The sequence below is a fragment of the Neolamprologus brichardi genome, chromosome 22 (genome assembly GCF_056152115.1).
Source record: "Neolamprologus brichardi isolate AB-2024 chromosome 22, ASM5615211v1, whole genome shotgun sequence".
Lineage (NCBI taxonomy): Eukaryota > Metazoa > Chordata > Actinopteri > Cichliformes > Cichlidae > Neolamprologus > Neolamprologus brichardi.
This window is the reverse complement of record NC_142124.1, coordinates 1394079-1411913: the sequence shown is the minus strand read 5'-3', so window position 1 is coordinate 1411913 and position 17835 is coordinate 1394079. Positions and strand designations below refer to the sequence as shown.

Genomic DNA, 17835 nt, shown 5'->3' with positions numbered 1-17835 from the left:
AGTAGGCTAACCACGTTATTACATTAATGCATGTAAGGTGAACTAGCAAACACCGTCGTAGTTACATGCAGCTGTCTTCTTGTTTGATGGCAGATACTCCCTTCACCCTTCTGGTTAAAAAGGTTAAAATGACCAAAGAAAAAGTTGAAAACCGTTAAACATGAGAGGTTTTTGGACAAAGTTTGTGTTTTTTCCATTGTTTAAGCACTGCTTCCAGCCAAGAGTGATACCATATATGCCCTATAGCTGCAGAAAAGGCTAACATTGTTATCTTTTTACAAAAAAAAGCTAAACATGAGAGGTTTTTGGACAAAGTGTGTGTTCTCCATTCTTTAAGCACCGTTTAAGCACCGGCACCGTTTCAAAAGTACCGGTTTGGCACCGGTATCGGATAAAACCTAAACGATACCCATCCCTACTCTCCACTGCTGTGTAATCAATGATTGTAAATGTAAATGTTATCAGGAAATGATCAGACAGGAGACGGTTTTCAGGAAACACTGTTAAATGTTCAGTTTCTATGCCATATGTTAAAACAAGATCTAGAGTGTGATTAAAGTGGTGGGTGGGTTCTTTTACATTTTGAGAGAAGCCAATTGAGTCTAATAACAGATTAAATGCCATGTTGAGGCTGTCATTTTTAGCATCTACATGGATGTTAAAATCACCCACAATAATTATTTTATCTGAGCTCAGAACTAAATTAGATAAAAAGTCTGAGAAATCAGACAGAAACTCTGTGTAAGGCCCAGGTGGACGATAGATGATAACAAGACTGGTTTCTGAGTTTCACAGCTGGGGTGGACGAGGCTAAGCATCAGGCTTTCAAATGAATTAAAAGTCTTACACTTTCTTATTCTTATATTTTTTATTACAGAAAAAATAGAAACAAACAAATGAAATTTATATTTTTAAATGGGGAAAAAAGAGTAAACAGAATAACTTTTTAAAAGAAAGAACACAAACTCCAACATCAGCTTTTGTCCTGAAAGAATTTTTCTACACAATCTTCAAATATACGATGCTTTACAATCCATCATTATTATCAGTAAACGCCCACACAATGGAAGACATTTCAGGATTACAAGAAGAATTTGAGTCTTACAGCAAATATTTCACTGATTCATCCACAGACAGCTTCATCATGTGGACTGAACCTTTTACCGTAAAGTTCAAACTTAAAATCTAGAATATAATTAAAGCATCTTATCCAATCAATAAAGTAATCCTAGCTCGTGCTGAATAAAAGTAGAAATTACCTTGGAAACAGAACTTTTCAAATTAAGAGCTTACATGTAAATGCAAGAAAATACTGAAACACAACATTTTCCAGATTTCTGCCCTAAATTTCCCACAGAAAAAGTTTCTCTATTTTCAAACAAAGTGTCACTGCAAATGAATATTTAAGGCACAATAAAACAATAAATGTATTTACACAGACAGACTGTAGTTTTTGTAATCATCTAGAAGTTCACTCAATTTGGCCAAAAACTCATAAAAGCCATAAGAAAAAAGGAGATAACTGGTTTATGCCACGCCCCCATTACAATGATCACACCAGAGTATCTAAAATCATTTAATTCTCATGAGCACCTGAGGTCTGGCTGTTTGTAAAGGTCTGATTCATTAAGCCAACTTACAGTGAAAGGGTTAAAGCACCAACCTTCACATTACATCTATGCTTTGTTTAGTATCCAACCATTTTATTTTATGTATTCACTTCTAAATATTATGATTTTAATTATATTTCTCCTACATAAAAACATTATATGCATTAACAGACGTCACACTAAAACATTTTCTTCCACCTGCCTGGAGATGTTTCCTGCAGAGGCAGCAGGTGTGACTGCTGAGCTCCGCCCACTTTATCAGATGCAGACTTTAGCGTCTGCTTTGTGTCCAATCGGTATGAAACTATTCTCACAGGTGCATAAACCAGTGACAATGTTTCAAATATCTTTACAAACATGTTTTCAGATTTATGATTTACTCTAAAAGTTTTAAACTTATCAAAACTGACTCATAAATTTTGCTGTCATGAAGGTTCAGATTGAGGAAGCATGAACACTTTTAAAACCCATTTCATGGAAAGCTAAAGAACCACATTATACCTCAGATTTTTAATCTGTAAAGTGCAAAATAAACTATTTATATTTATCATTATTATTTTTAATTATTGTAGCCTGTATGCCAATAATCTAGTTCATGCGAGCCGTGAAACTTGATGTAGCTGAAGATTCAGGACGACTCCTGGGCCTGACCTTGTTTGTCAGAATCAGCTGCAGAGAGGAGCAACAGTATTATTTTACATGTAGAGTAACAGCAGGTTCTCAGTGAGGGATGCACCAACTTAAACTCTTATGTGTAATCACACTGAACTTTTTTAACTTTAAATCAGTTAAATATAACAAAGACTTCAACAATAGAAACCTACTGATATTTATTAGAAAATGTAAAAGTCCAAAAGATAAATAAATTAAAAAGTCGTCACATTCATTTGACCTCATCTCATTTCACTTTAATCGGTCTTTACAGCTCACTGCTCTTATTTACACTCACACTAGTGTCTTCTTTCAAATAAAGTCTCTAAAGTTTGAAAGGGAACATAACGAGAGAAACTGAAAGACACACACACTGAACTTCAGGTAAGAAGTTATGACCTGCAGTCTATCTGGTCAGATATAAACCAAGTTTAGGTGGAGTTTATTTTCGTTATGCTGACTTTTTACAGTCAGTTACAATAACTCGTACTGCGTGCTAGCTAGCATGACGGAGTTTCTATACAGCTGGGTGGTGCTATGATGTTACTGATAGTGAACTTTATTTTATTTATAAGGTTATTTAGTCGAGTTTCCAACCGTCCCGTACAAACGAAATCGTCCCACATTCAGAGAAAATATTACGCGTTTCGTGTTGAGCTGAAAAGGAACAGTTTGTCCCGAACTTCAGCTAGAATGGAAAAAGACACAAAGCTGGAGTTATTCTGTCGTTACGCTGCACAGCTGCCTCTTCCCCTGTCATTCTCTCCCCTCTCTCTCCTGTTGCAACTTCAATCATGAAACTGATCAATGATCAGCTGATCGTCTCTCTTGTTTGTTTATCACTTTGCGCCAGAAAGAGGAAACCAGCGGATGTCGCGCTAAACAACAGCAGCACGTTTAAGCTTGATCAGCTGTTGTTAGAATTGATTTAATATTAATTTCTAGCATCAGCTGATGTTTGCTGGAGCCACAGCTGTAAAGCTGCTGGTCATGATGGTTTATTTATTATACTTTTAGTTATCTTGATTGGAAAAGAAAAGTAAATACAAAATCTGCTTCTCACATATAGGGCATTTCCAAGATTTTTTTTTTCAAAACTTCTTCAATTTCTTTCATTACAGCTGTCCTGTGCCAGATGTTCTGTTGACCCACAGTGAGAGGCATCATTTCAGAAACACCAGGAAGACTGAAACTCATCGCCGGGATCAAGCAGGGCTCGTGATCTTCACCAGCAGCTCCCTCACAAGAAGGATAAACCCAGCATTTCATGAACACTGATGGAGACCTTTGCTTTGTGTAATGTTAGAAGTACTCAGATAATCCTCAGAGGGTCTGGACTTTTACATAATAGAATAGAATAGAATAGAATAGAATTCAACTTTATTGTCATTGCACATGCACAGGTACAGGGCAACGAAATGCAGTTTGCATCCATCCAGAAGTGCTTTAGTGATATAGATATATTACAATATATATTAGCAATAACATAGATATGTAAGTATATTACAGAAATGGGTCTATTATGGTATGTTATAATGTACACGGTATGAAGTATGTTATGAATATGCTATAACTATAAGTATGTACAGGCTGTAGTGAGTACAAGCTATGTACAGGCTATGAACAGGATATAAATATGAAGTAAAAAACTATACAGAAATCTGAGATATACAGTTATACAGAAATGTGAACTATGCAAGTTATAAACAGTTGTAGGATTAAAAATTATCATATGTACAGAATGATTGTTTACACAGAGCTATACAGTAGTGCAGTTAAATAATAGCTATAGCTATAAGCTATAGTAATAGCTTTAAGTCCTGTAGAAAGTTAAATATATGTTGTGCTCTCTGGTTACTCTGGTATGAATGACTCTGAATTACTTTATGATAAATAACACACTATTGTCAAAAAACAGTGAAAGAATTCCAGATCACAAGTTTTAGTTCAAATACAAGTAACAACCTTTGACTTTAATCAGGTTTTATTTAACTGTGTCAGAGAAAACATCACGTGCCCTTCATGTAGCTGAGTACATTCAGTGTTTAAAACAGAAGTTGTGCAGGTCTGAGATCAGCAGTTTTCTGAAACACCAAACTGAGGTCCTGTTAATGCTGATGTGTAGTGACACAGTTACTGGGGTGATTAATCCTTTTGACTTTTTGTCTTTAAATTTATCAATAAAACAGCTGCAGCTTTCACTGACAGCACATTCAGTTAATTTTGGAGTTACTGCAAAGATTGAAGATATAGGATGATCTGTCTGCTGTCACTGGGTGGTGCTGAGGTCTGAATCTGAGGACGACTCCTGTAATCACAAACAGAACAGAATCATCACAAACTGAAATATAAAGTGTATCTCAAATCTGAAATAGAGCTGATCCTTCTCTGTCCTCACACACTCGGGATCTGAAGTTGTTCAGTCCTACAGTTCTGCCGACAGCTGTTTATTTTTTATTTGTTTTAAAGGCCTTATATACTAACACATTTTCTAATATCATGTTTACCTTTGAGTTGTTGATGCTTTATAAATGGACATCTGCAAAGATGAGATGATGGAGCAGGTTTCAGTCGAGGTTCAGTCTGCTGCTGCATCCTGGTCACAACATACAGAGGTGTTATCAGCTCAGTATTGAACAAGAAATATTAATGCTTCAAATTATTTGTCCTAAAGGATGCAAGCTGTACAGAGTACTGCACATGTGACTTTGTGAACATAATTCATTAAAAATAATTTTTTAACCTAAATATTTGTAACAAACTCAGTAAAAAAAATGCTAAAAAAAATCATCAGAGGAAAAATGTAACATTTTAACTTAAGCTGACAAGCAGAAGTAGTTGGTTTCAGTACATAAGTATTGGGCTTTGCTATTTAATCCGTAAGAGAGTGATATTATACCCCTTATGTCAAACTGAGTGATTTATGGCCCCTAGAATGATTTATGGTCCTAGGAAGTAATAAAGGAAGTAATAAAGTAATAAAGGAAGTAATAAAAATATGATATTCATAAAAATATGATATTCATAAAAATATGCTAGTTCATAGCTCATTGCTTTTTCCCCCTAAAAAGAACTAATTGATTATTTAAGTTTCTTATATATCAAATAGCATTCTTTTATTTTTTAATCCATTAAAAAAAAAAGTTTTTATTTTTTTTATGCTTAAAAAACGCCATCTGGTGGTGGCTCAGTGTGTGTGCGAGGGCGCGTGCCCGAGGCTGTGTGTCTGTGTCTCCGGACTTTGTGTGTCTCGGGCTCCGTGCTTATGTGTGAAAACGTGTTAATAATACATAGTAAAATAGTGAAACTGTTTAGTTAAACTTGTGCTTTTGTAACGTTCAGTATGGCCAGAAATACAGGCTGCATGCCTTGGGGCAAAACTTTATTTCAATTTATATTCATTTGTTTAATCCGAACAAGGAGATTTAGAATAAAACTCAGAATCGTGAAAAAAAAAACAAACTCTGGCGATCCCCGAAAAACGCACCGCGGCTCCCAACATAAAAAACTCTTTTCTCCAAAAAACCCCCTGGTAGGTAGCCCCTCTTTTCCCCAAACCTTATATTTCGGAAACAGGGGAAAAATCCTGAAAAAATGCTCCGCGTTTTCTCCAAAACACCTGAAAAAACCTTACTCGTTTTTCTCAAATTCACCCCGATCCTTAGACTAAATAACCAGGGAAAAACTCCTGAAAACCCTGCTAGCTACCACTTTTATTCCCAAAAACCTTATATTTCGGAAACAGGGGAAAAATCCTGAAAAGTCCTTAGTCTGTTTTCTTCAAAACGATCCCTCTTACCAGCTACCTCTAAAATTCAACGCAGAGTCTAAGTTCTCCCTTTGCTCTTAATCAAACCGCAACCGCTTCCAGAGCACAAATATTTCCTGCTTGTTCGCTCCACATCTGCCGCACAATGATTCTGGCTATTCGTTCGAAATTTCCGCCAGAGACCAACTCCGCCTAACTTCGCCCCGCTGCCAATCACATAACAAAGGGGCGGCTCCCCTCGCACCCCGGTTAGCCATTCGGCTGCAGGTCCGATGGAGGAGAGATTCAGGCTCAACACCGGTGGGCTTTGGGGCTAGACAGCCTTAGAGAGAGCGAAATCTATTTCTACCAGCTCAAAGCGGGTGAAAGTTTTGGTCACACCGCGGATCGCCTTTACTTTGTCTGATTGGGGTGTTTTGAGCCTCATCGCTACGCCCGAAGTGCAGAAGAGCCTGCGGGAAACGAGCTCGCAACAACCACGAACCAGGGATCAACAACTGCCGTCGCTTTCCCTATGTGCATATCATTCGGTAAGTGTTAATCTTCCTCTCTAACTACATTTTTGCATTTTCCTTTTTACCATTCTGTCAATCCTTTCATTTAAAAAATATCACAATGGTTTGTAACACGTACAATACACCATCTGTCCATCCATTTGCTTCCGCTTATCCTTTTTTTCAGGCTCGCGCGGTGCGCTGGAGCCTATCCCACGTACAATACACTTTAAAATATATATAAGCTCGACTTTAACCCCCGTAAAAGTTTATACATTACATGTCTACATCACCTATCATGGCCTCATCAGGTATCTCATATCATCTTGTTATTGTTATGTTATGCTCCTTTGATATTTTGCTAGTTTGCGTGTTTTAAAACTCTTTTTGTTTTTCTTTATATTTTTAGACTCTGATTTAAGCCAGATGTGTTAACCTGATCGCTGCGAAACACCAGCTCTGCGTGGATTTTGACCGCGAGTGACCGGATGTTGTTTCCGGCCTGAGGTTGCCTGAAATGCCGTGAGGCTCGTTTGAAAGATTGCGCCCGAGACCAACTCCGCCTCCAAGGCTTGCCTACCTTTAGCTGCCACCAGTGAGATATCAGAGCCGGGCTCCACATATCCAATCAGGAGCACGAGCAAGACAGCTTTTGCAGACTCTCCAGAAATATACAAGTCCTTACCAACTGCTCTGCAACCCAGTGTTTCTGGTCCCCTCACTAACATCGCTTTTTGAGATATTTTTTATGAACCACTAAAAGAGCCATTTTACCCCCCAGTACAGAAGACTGCATCTGGATCTGAGGGCAGCAGCGGGGACAAATGATTGTAATGAAGCGACGGACATTTCATGGCTGGTCTTAGATAATCGTGAGTTATTGTGTCTTATGGTGAAAAGTACATAGTTTTGCAAGAGGCATACAAGCACTGTGGAAAAAGTAATCATAAAACTGTTTTGTGAACACTCTGCTCCCTACGTTATGCTTTAAAGAATGTGATAATGTGATCATCAAAGAACATGATTTAAAAAAAAAAAAAAACCTTTTATTCTTATGCTTTTAAAGTATGTCAGATTATCTTAAAACACTTATTTGTATGTTATAATGTTTTTCTTACACCATGTGTAATTTTCATAGACACCTTGTTCATTGTATCATTGTGTAATTATGTGTCTTTGATAAATAAATAAAATATTTAATCTTGTATTTGTGTACTTTCTGCTGATTCAATAAAAAATTAGTCACATATCGCTCTGATAAACACAGATGGCTGAAAAAAATGTTTGATGGGACAAAGGAAACAAGTGTCTCGCTGCTAAACTTTTAAGTCACCATGGTTCAAATGAGAAAATGCCACTAGGAAACTAGCAGCTCTAAGTCTTTATGTAAAACATGAAAAACACCCTTTTCAGTGATGTCTACAAAGGTGTACTCATTTCTTTGTTATGTACTTTACTGTTCCAATGAAACAAAAAGAAAATCTCATTTTTAAGTACATTTTTCGGCCATCCTGACCTATTTTCAGGGGCAAGAATGTTGATGTTAGACTGTGTTTTAAATCAGGTTTTGATCTTAAACTAACTATCACAGCACTGATTTTACTGATTACAGTTGTAATCTCAATTAGAATACCAAACTGGCTTTTCTCCAGTCAGTGTTATGGTGAAATTTAACTTGTTCTTTTGTGTAATTGCACATGGCCCATCACAGGACCCCTTAGTAAGCTGTACAGCATAAGTTTTCAATTCACTTTTGTCAGAAAACTTCACAGTATGAGAAGTTACAGCACAGTTTCTCCAAGTGTGTGCTTCTTTTTCAGTCAGCATGCTTTTAGAGCATCTGCATTAGCTCATGTAGTAAAAGTACAATCAGTAAGTGTACTTTAACATTTGAGATTCCAAGTTACTCTTGCTTAGATCGTGTGAACTGTCATGAGCCTTTTTCTTTTTTGTATAATGCATCAAACCTGTTCAAATCAGTTTATTTTCAATTTATTTCAACTAATCTAGACACAAGCAACTCCTGTTTAGCTTCTGTTATGCATTTACCTCTCACACGTTAAACTAAATGTTAGAGTTCTCAGAGTTAACATGTCTCATGTTACCATGTTGTATTTCTAATACCCAGCCTCAGTGTTTCGCCCTGTTGACCCTCAAATCCAAACACCAATGATCTAGATATTCACAAAATTCATCAGGACATCTGTAACATCTAAAGTTTTTGTTGTTTTTATGTTTTACATAAAAAAAACTTTAGATTTTCAAATGAAAGTGACATGCAAGGATATTTTTCTTTAGTGATGTTGCTTCAGCAATCTCAAATACTAATTATTCTGGGAATTTTTATGGTCAAACTATGTGATTTTCCAAATGTGTGTTTGTGTGCGTGTGTGTGTGTGTGTGTGCGTGCGTTTGTGTGTGTGTGCGCGTGTGTGTGTGCGTGCGTGTGTGCGTGCGTGTGTGTGTGTGTGTAAAATGACCTTCTTCTTATGATGTTGTCAGCGTGAATCATTCAGGATTAACAACACAAATTGTTTCGATAGCAGAAACATTCTTATAACTTATAATTCTCACAAGTTTCCGCTAGTTTTACAAACACAGTCTTCTTCAGCTCTGTTTATGTAGCTTTTATGAAACTGATTTTCCATAGTACACGTAGCATTTAATCTTTCTTTGCTCTCCAGTATAAATGCAAGAATTTGCAGGCTTTATTGAAACTGTCACAAATGTAACACTCAATGCCAAAAACAGGGTTGATTAATGTTTCTATGAACACTGCTGCGTACATCAACAGCTCTGAAACCCCCCTTTATTTATTTTTTAAAGTAATGCAGGACAGGATCTCTCACTCTCTGTGTCTCAAAAAAACCCAACCAAACTGGCAATCACCTTGTAGAGGAATTTCTTTCATTTATGTATTGATCACTTTGTTTATTGGTAATGCTTTTAGCTCACTGTTTTAGCATATCTGCCTCATACTCCATTCAAACAGTTAGACAGGTGATGGGGGTCTGGTAACAAAGTTGTCTTGATTAAAGAATGTTAGCTACCGTTCATCGCTTGTCTGCAGGCTTTATTAAATGGAAAACTTCCACAACAACCTCTAAACAATGGTTTATGGATTTTTATCACCTGCAACACCATGTAACACTTGGATGTTAGATCCTTTTACCAGACAGTGTTGTTAGCCCCAACCCCCCAGGCCCCAGGTTTCTGAGCTCTAACCCTGGCTGCCAAATGTGCCTCCAAGGCAATTGTGCCACTTACCACCAGACTAAGTTTGTAGACCTATTTACTAATATTATTTTATTATAGCACAAGGTTCAGTTAGGTTACTATTTTGACTTTCTTACTTTGAGCACATTTTGTCAACCGATACTTTATCAAACCTTTACTCGAGTGTTTTTGACACTAGCAGCTGTACTTCTGTAAAAATTGCCTGCACTTTTGCCACCTCAGTTGCCACTTTTCTGGAGTTTGTACAGTTTTTATATTGACACTTTCAACGTTTTACGTGTTATCCTTGATCACAGTTCTAAACAAATTAACTTTCTTGACATCAAACTAACCCAAAAAAGCAACTATATGTGCAGTTCTCTTTACTCCAAAACTAGTTTAAGGCTATGCTGTTGCTGTGATATGGCCATACAAATAATATTAAGTTGAATTATTCTTGAGAAAAATATGGTTGCTTCATGGCTACCTGTTCAGAGAATTTGCAGGCTTTTATGGAAACTGTCACAATGTAACACTCACACTGTCAATTGCAATACTATGAAAACACATCTTAAACATAATTAAACACATTTACTACTATTCTGACTGGTTAGTTGTTTTTTTCAGTGCATTAAACTGCAATAGCGGTGCTAAGTGAGCTAGGCTAACTCACAAGAATAGTTCAAAAAGTTCGAAGAAACACTCCGACTCCTTCGAGGTAGGTACCCGTCTGTGGGTCACCGCTAACAACAGCTCTCTCACAAATATTAATTGAACCTCTTTTCTCTCTTTCAACTGGGAAAACCGTGCTCCGCGGCAGCATGGAGTTTTTCCTTGCCGTCTTTGTTCTTCTACACCACACACCGCGCACCGAGCTGCAGGTGATGCCTTCAGGGCAAGCCCGGAAATTAAACTATCAGACGAGAACTACGATGCATTCAAAGAACCCTGTACTTCTGATTGCTGTAAATCTTACCAGGGTTACATTTGTTTCTTTTTTCATTCTAGCTGAAGTCCGGGACAAACTGTGTTCCTTTTCAAATCAAATCAAATCAAATGAATTTTATAGTCACATCACATGTGCAGTTACACTGGTACACTACATGTGAGTGGAATTCTTGTGTGCGAGCTTCACAAGTATGGAACGCCAGGACTACCATAATGAATTAATTAAATACACCATTAAATAATTAATTAAATGTGTCAATAATTAATTAAAATGGGAAATAATTAATTAAATAAATAGTTATGACACATGTAATTAATTAATTATTGACACATTTAATTATTTATTTATGTATTTCACATTTTAATTAATTATTGACACATTTAATTAATTATGTATGTATTTCACATTTTAATTAATTATTGACACATTTAATTAACTATTTAATTATATATTTATTTATTTCATTTTGGCAGTCCTGGCGCCTGGCTCTCATCTTGAATTAATTTTATCTGTCAACCTCACCCATCAAACGCAGGGGGCGGGGTTAACGCTGCCCATGCAGCTTCTCTAACATTTGATTGTTGCCGTGCAAAGTAAGTCAAAACAGGTCGATCCTAGATAATCGATTGCTTGTGTAGACTTGGGGCAGCCAGGTATCCCAGAATGCATTTCAAATCACAGGCAGCAATGGTGGTGGTGTAGTTTTAAAATACCCCGTTTTTCTGTCACCAACTACACTTTTAACAGTGTTTTAGCCGCGAATGTCCTAGAAACAGGAGTGATACACCTGCTGCTGTCAGACCTGCAGGTATCAGGCTGTGATGTTTCCTTTATAGTGGACAGAAATATTTGCAGTGGCACAAATAATTTGTGACATCTTATTGAAGAACAGCTGATTGTTCTGTAAATAGTTTGAAATGGTTATTTAAAAAATCAAGGTAAAATTAAATGGATGCAAATAACTTTGTTGTTTGCAAAACTTGTGCATATGATTTTAAAATTGACAGTTTATATTTGCATTTAAAGTTATGAAATATGATCATTAAACATGTTTGTGGTTGTTACAGTTTTTTGTCTGATTTTGATCAATTGTGTTAACACAGTTTGTCAAAATGAAAACATGACTGTAAATTCAGACACGTGAGGTTGTGCTGAAAACAATGAGACCAAACAAGGCAAGTAAATAGTTTTTAAAGGTGAAATGTGGAGGAAACATCAAAAGTAGTTGGACCCCAGAGGGTTAAACATTTTTTTAAAGTAACACAAAAGTTACTTTTCAAGTAATTAATTACTTTTAGAATCAAGTAACTCAGTTACTAACTCAGTTACTTTTTTGAAGTAGTAACTAGTTACTATAATTAATTACTTTTTCATAGGAACTTGCGCAACACTGCTATCCACACACTCCAAACACACGAAACATGACAAATCTCTCACATCTCAAGACTCGCTCTCTCTCTCTCTCTCTCTCTCGCTCTCTCTCTCTCTCTCTCTCTCTCTCTCTCTCTCCACTTTATCTCGGCTGTAACATCTGATGATGTAAAATGAGGACACGAGGATGCGTGGCACATTAAATGTTGCACAACGTATTTGTGAGTTTCATATCAGATAAGAAAAACATTTTCAGAAACCGTTCAGATGCACTTTTATCATGTTGTCCTATAAATTTGTTCCATCATGTGACTCGGCTGTCATATAAACACTTCTGTGTTCTTATTTAGTCACAGATCAGATCATCACATCTGTCAGGACAGAAAAACTAGCAGCAGTAAAAAGTACTGCAGAGTCTCAGGTTCGTGTTCAGCCCAGGCTCTGTGCTGCAGCTCAGCCCCTCTCTCTCCCCCCACTTTCTTTACTGTTTCAATGGTCTCTGTCCAAAAAACAACAACAAAGAAATATCTGTGAAAAAGTAGAGTTCATAAACTCAAATCATGAATGAATAAATAAATAAAATAAAATGCAAACATTTTATTTTGAAGGAAATTTAGTTTAATTTGTTGAACAAACCTTCAATAAACCCAGAAAGTTGATTCTGTTTATCTGGACTTTGTGTTATCAGATTTAATTCTAACTATGAAAAAAATGTGGTTCAGCTTTTCCTGTCATGACGTCTGTAGTTCCTGTTCAAAGCAGCTCACAGAGAGACAGAGGAAGCGAAGCGACAGCAGCATCAGAATACAGAGGACCAACATTTACTTATGATTTACTGCAGAATCAGAATCAGCTTCACATAGAAAAGCTCCAGTTAACAGAGAAACACAGCGACTGAGTGACAGCTCTGCTGTACAGGAAACTGATACTGCTGAAAACTGAGCATCTTAAAATGTCTTCCATCATCGATGAGGATCCAGAGTTGAGCATGAGTGTGAAATACAGCAAAGGAGAGGACAGAGGAGAGAGACTGGAGGGACTGGTCCTCCTCCATGAGAATGTGGACTCCTGCACAGACCATCAGGTCCCTGTTTCAACACAGGACGGAGGTAAGTATCAAATACTGAGGGATCAGGAATCAGGAGAGACTGTTTCCATCTTCTCAATAAAATATCAAACTAATACAGATCCATCAAAGCTTTTGGGTCCAGAGACTCAGTTTATTCATAGTGTGGAGGAAAGTTCAAGCTTTGGTGAAGGTGTGCAGTCTCTGCTCTTATTATGGTTTATATGTTTCTATATTTTTAATCTTTTCTGTTTATTTAGAGAATAAATGATAAAAATTGTCTAGTTTAAAGTATCAGTGTGTTATTTTAGTAAGTGTAGAAACTCTTCAGTCTCCACAAGCTGACAGAAAAGTGTTGGAGGAGTTATCTCACAGATCAGTGGTGAAGGCAGAAATAGAAGAAACAAGGAAGTGTTGGTCGACACTGTGGAGCGAGTATAACCACGGAAACTGCTCAAAGCACACTTTTCACAGCTAGTTTTAGCTGACAGGAAATCAGACCAATGAATAACAACTCTGTTTTCATTTCAGCAAATCATGGAGATATTGTTTTAATGACATAATATTCATATTATAATAACCAACATTGTCTTCATGATCTGGTCTTTGTGTGAAACACGGCTGATACACATTCGTCTGTTTCTGAGTCACATCAAAGCGTTTCTCTGTCAGAGTCTCTGTTCTCACATATGTAAAAGTCACCTGAAGACAAACATGTGACAAAGTCTCCTGTAAATATCAAAACTGCTAGAATGAACTTGTTCAGCTCATCATCAGGTCGGCTGCAGGTGGAAAGTCTTTCTGACGATAAACCAATAAAATACGCTTGAAAAATGGGAAACAAATTATGATTAAAACATGTTTAATAATTAAATTAACAAATTATTTTCTCCATTTTGCCTTCGTAGAAATAAAAGCCCAGGAGAAGCTTCCAGCTGTGAAAAGAAGCCGTTTCAGAGCTGTTGAAGTGAAGCTGGTGGTTCTGTATCTGCTGATTCTGGCTGGAATCACAACACGCTGTGAGGAGTTTTATTATCATGCTCATGATACACTCCCATGTTAAAATGAGCACCTTTGCTGCCTTAAAAACATGTTTCCATTCAGGACCAAATGAGTTTTGGTCTCTAAGGATAGTTTCCTCTTCATAAAAACTGCACGGTGGCATTTTAAATGGAATTCTCTGATCAATAATATGAGCTGCTGTGTGGTACAGCCTGACCAACACGTTGGTTTTGCTGACTGAGCTTCTAGTATTTCATGAGTCTGTTACTTAGCACTGATTAGCAGGTGTGTGTCTGTGTGCATGATTCCTGGCTCATATCTTGTGTGTGTTGTGGAGGTGGAGTGAATGTTCTTGTTGTTCCTTCAAACTCTTCACTCAACACGGTGATTCTGTGATTATCTCAACAAAGCAGACAGGCAGCAGCATCTGCTGCAGACTGATGCAGGTGCAGTCACACTATGTTAGACAGTGGCCGTCTGTCATTGTGCGACTAGTTAGTTCACTTGGTGTATTAAGCAGGTAGCTAACAAGCTAATGTTAGCTCCATTCATCTCATAGGAAAATGAAAAACTTTATTTAAATCATTTTAAATTTTAAATCTTCGGTTTTGTTGCATTTCTAACCAGATATTTTGGTGAGTTTGGAAAAAGAGCAGCTGAAGGACGAGATGGAAGGTAAGAAACTATTAAAAACTGTCAGAGTTGGAGACGGATTTGAAAGGTAACTGATTTTACATTTTGAATCAGCTTCTTGTGTTAAGATAAAAAAAGAAACAAACCAAATTACAGCAGCTGACCTCCCAAACTAACATAAACAGGAGAAACTGTTCACAGTCAAAGGCAGCTCAGCCCTACAAACTCCTTCGAAGTGAAACAGGAAACACACAGTGAGAGCTGCACTTCCACAGGAAGTACCTGATCACATGGAAACACCTGTGATATGAGGAAGTGTTGATTCCCAGTGTTGTCTGTTCTTTCAAAGCATATAGATAACATCTCTGACTACAGGTGTAGAAATGCTGTTTGATTCTTCACCTTCTTCCTCCACACTGAGAACAATTATTCTGAATCTTGTCAGTGGTTTTTGTTCACAGTTGATACGTATTTAGCTCATCAGATTTCCTGTAGTTCTAACACCTCCACCCACAGGACATGTTAAAGAACAATGGCTGCAAGTTTCTGACTCTTATTGATATTTGACAAAGCAGAGGAAGAAGATTATTTCTGTTCAATGTTTCACTCATTTTATTTTATTTTATTTTGATTTCACTGAAATATTTCAGATGCTTTGAACAAGAGTGAATTCAACAAAATGAAGAACAGCCACACTGAGCTCCAGGATGAACTTCAAGGTAAGCAAACACCAAGTTCTTATATCACAGATATATTTGCAGAACATTTTAACTTAATTTTGATCTGTTTTTCTCTAAAGACACAAAAACCAGCCTGACTCAGTTACAGAGCCGTTATGATGAACTGAGTAAAAACCACAGTCAGCTACAGGAAGAAGTGAAGAAGATGATAGAAGGTAATAAAGTTTGAATAACTAATAGAAAACATCAGTGTTACACAGTGATAACCTGATTGTGTCTTTGTTTTGAATCCTAAATGTTTGATGCTGTGTAACAGTTTCTCTGTATAAATGTAAGTTTCAGTTAATTATGAATAAGAGAGAAAACCTGAGTTTAAATGAAGTATTTACAGGGAAAATGACAGGGACCAAAGATTAATGTGATACAACATGACACAAAGTCTGTCTTTAAAACATGTGTTTGACTTTAAGGGAAGTGTGATGAAGGATGGTGGAGATTTGGAAGCAGCTGTTACTTTAAATCCAGTGAGAGTAAAACTTGGTCTGAGAGCAGGAGAGTCTGTCAGGATAAAGGAGCTGATCTGGTGATGATAAACAGCAAAGAGGAACAGGTGGGTGTGTTTGTTCATGTCTGTGTGATCTTTGATGCAGCTGACAGTCATCTGTTACTTGTGTTTTTGACCTGCTGTCAGTCTGTGACCTGCTTCCTGTTTCCACTCTGATGGATTTCTCTCTGATTTCTGCACAATGGAAGAAAAGTTTCATCACATTTATTCTTCCTTCAGACATATTCACAAGATGATGTCACCACAACAGAAGTGCTGAATTATGACTGGAGACAATATTTGTGTCTCTTCTCAAACAGGAAATTGTCAGTAAATTCGGAGTATACTCTTGGATTGGTCTGGAAGCCAAAAACACATCAGGAGGATCTAAATGGGAATGGGTGGACGGAGCACCGCTGACAGTAACGTGAGACATTAGTTTGTTTCTATTCCAGAGTTATTATTTAGAAGTGAAACATTGATGTTTTGGAAGATAGATCAGCAATACATGAGTTGAGCTATTTTCCAACAGCCCCACAAACTGAATGTAAAGAAAAGCAGAAATCCTCCTTTGAATGAACAGCTGTGCTTGAACTCTCTTCATCTGCAGTCTGTGATGACGTTCAGTTACAACAAGTCAGTTTGAAGAAATCAGGATTGAAACATGTTCAAAGCAGCGACCGACACATTTCACTTTGTTCAATTTGTCTTCATGTTTTTTGTGCTGTAATGTTTCTTTTCTCACAGAACAAAAACTGTTTCAGAGAATTCCTGTCTCTTCTTCTTTGGTGTTTGTAAAACTTCAGAACATATGAAGGAAGAAGCTTCAGTAAATATGACCTGATAGACACACATTTCAAAGTGATGTCTGTAAACAGCTGACAAAACAGTTTCAAACAGCAGAAAGTCAGCTCTGACTTCTTTTTATTCTCCATTTTTACAGCAGGAAGATTTCATATTCATCAAAGCTTGAAAGCTGTTTTAGTGTGCATGATGATTCTCAGAGAAAAGTCTAAAGGAGGGAAAGTGGGCGAGAAACCTGGGAAAGAAATACAGGAAATATTGGAAATATTCCAAAAGAGACTCATATTTATATGAATGTGACAATAGTTATGAGTTTAGTCCAGTTTCATATCAGATTTGATCTCTCTGACAGGTTCTGGGCAGAAGGATTTGAGGATCCTTATTCTGGTATCTATGGAGTCTGCTGTGACTATTATGGGAGATGGGTACCGTACAGTTCTGGATCAAGGACCTTCATCTGTGAGAAATGAGTTTGGTGCTTTGATGTAAATGTTTGAATAATCCAACCAAAGACACCTCACTATGAAATGTCCTGCATGAGCCTCAGACTCAGCTTACAGTCTTTACTTGTTCATTCTGCATCATATATTGATTACATATATTGTCCCTTTGTGCTCTGTGCTGTACAGTAAGGTTGGAAGTCATCCACACAAAACCTTGAAGTACTTCATTACTCTGTAGTTCCAGCAAATTGTTCTAATAAAAGTCAAAGTGCAGCTTGTCTTTACTTTGGTTTACTTGGTTTATTCATCAGTCTGTTGGTCCTAAAACTTCAGTAAACGTCTTCTTCAGTTTCTCTCAAACAGCTGAAAGTAGCTGCTTCTTACTTTTAGCTACAAATCAGGAACCAAGAGACTGAAACCAGCACAAATTCAGTTTGTCAAACTTACAACGTGTGAATAAGTGAAGATGAATCCGTTTATAACAGCTTTCCTTCTTCTTCTTCACTTACATCAAAACACAACTTTACCTTCCTGCTTAGTTTGCAGCGAGCTGCCTGCACAGCGTTAACACACTGAAGGTCAAAGTTCATTTCAGCATGACAG

The 17835-nt window shown here is 37.2% G+C and overlaps 1 protein-coding gene across 5 annotated transcripts; it reads left to right on the top strand.

The window, feature by feature from the left end:
• Positions 1 to 12842: 12842 nt before the first annotated feature.
• On the top strand, positions 12843 to 17391 carry LOC148096542 (C-type lectin domain family 12 member B-like). Of its 5 annotated transcripts, XM_087834623.1 has the most exons (8): positions 12843 to 13169; positions 14035 to 14145; positions 14756 to 14803; positions 15412 to 15480; positions 15561 to 15664; positions 15917 to 16051; positions 16306 to 16412; positions 17142 to 17391. In XM_087834623.1, the coding sequence occupies exons 1-8, from the start codon at positions 13013 to 13015 to the stop codon at positions 17257 to 17259; spliced, it is 849 nt and encodes a 282-aa protein (XP_087690749.1). In that variant the 5' UTR covers positions 12843 to 13012; the 3' UTR covers positions 17260 to 17391. The 5 variants fall into 5 exon arrangements, with proteins under 5 accessions (XP_087690749.1, XP_087690752.1, XP_087690750.1 ...); XM_087834626.1 differs by lacking the exon at positions 14756 to 14803 and having other exon boundaries at positions 15561 to 15656; positions 15912 to 16051; XM_087834624.1 differs by lacking the exon at positions 14756 to 14803 and having other exon boundaries at positions 15561 to 15656; positions 15912 to 16051; positions 16279 to 16412.
• The last annotated feature ends 444 nt before the right edge of the window (positions 17392 to 17835 follow it).

Coding starts and splice junctions, on each gene's coding strand:
- LOC148096542 (XM_087834623.1), top strand. CDS start 13,013: ATGTCTTCCATCATCGATGAGGATCCAGAGTTGAGCATGAGTGTGAAA. Junction 14,146..14,755: donor GGCTGGAATCACAACACGCT/GTGAGGAGTTTT, acceptor ATTTCTAACCAG/ATATTTTGGTGAGTTTGGAA. Junction 16,052..16,305: donor TAAACAGCAAAGAGGAACAG/GTGGGTGTGTTT, acceptor CTTCTCAAACAG/GAAATTGTCAGTAAATTCGG.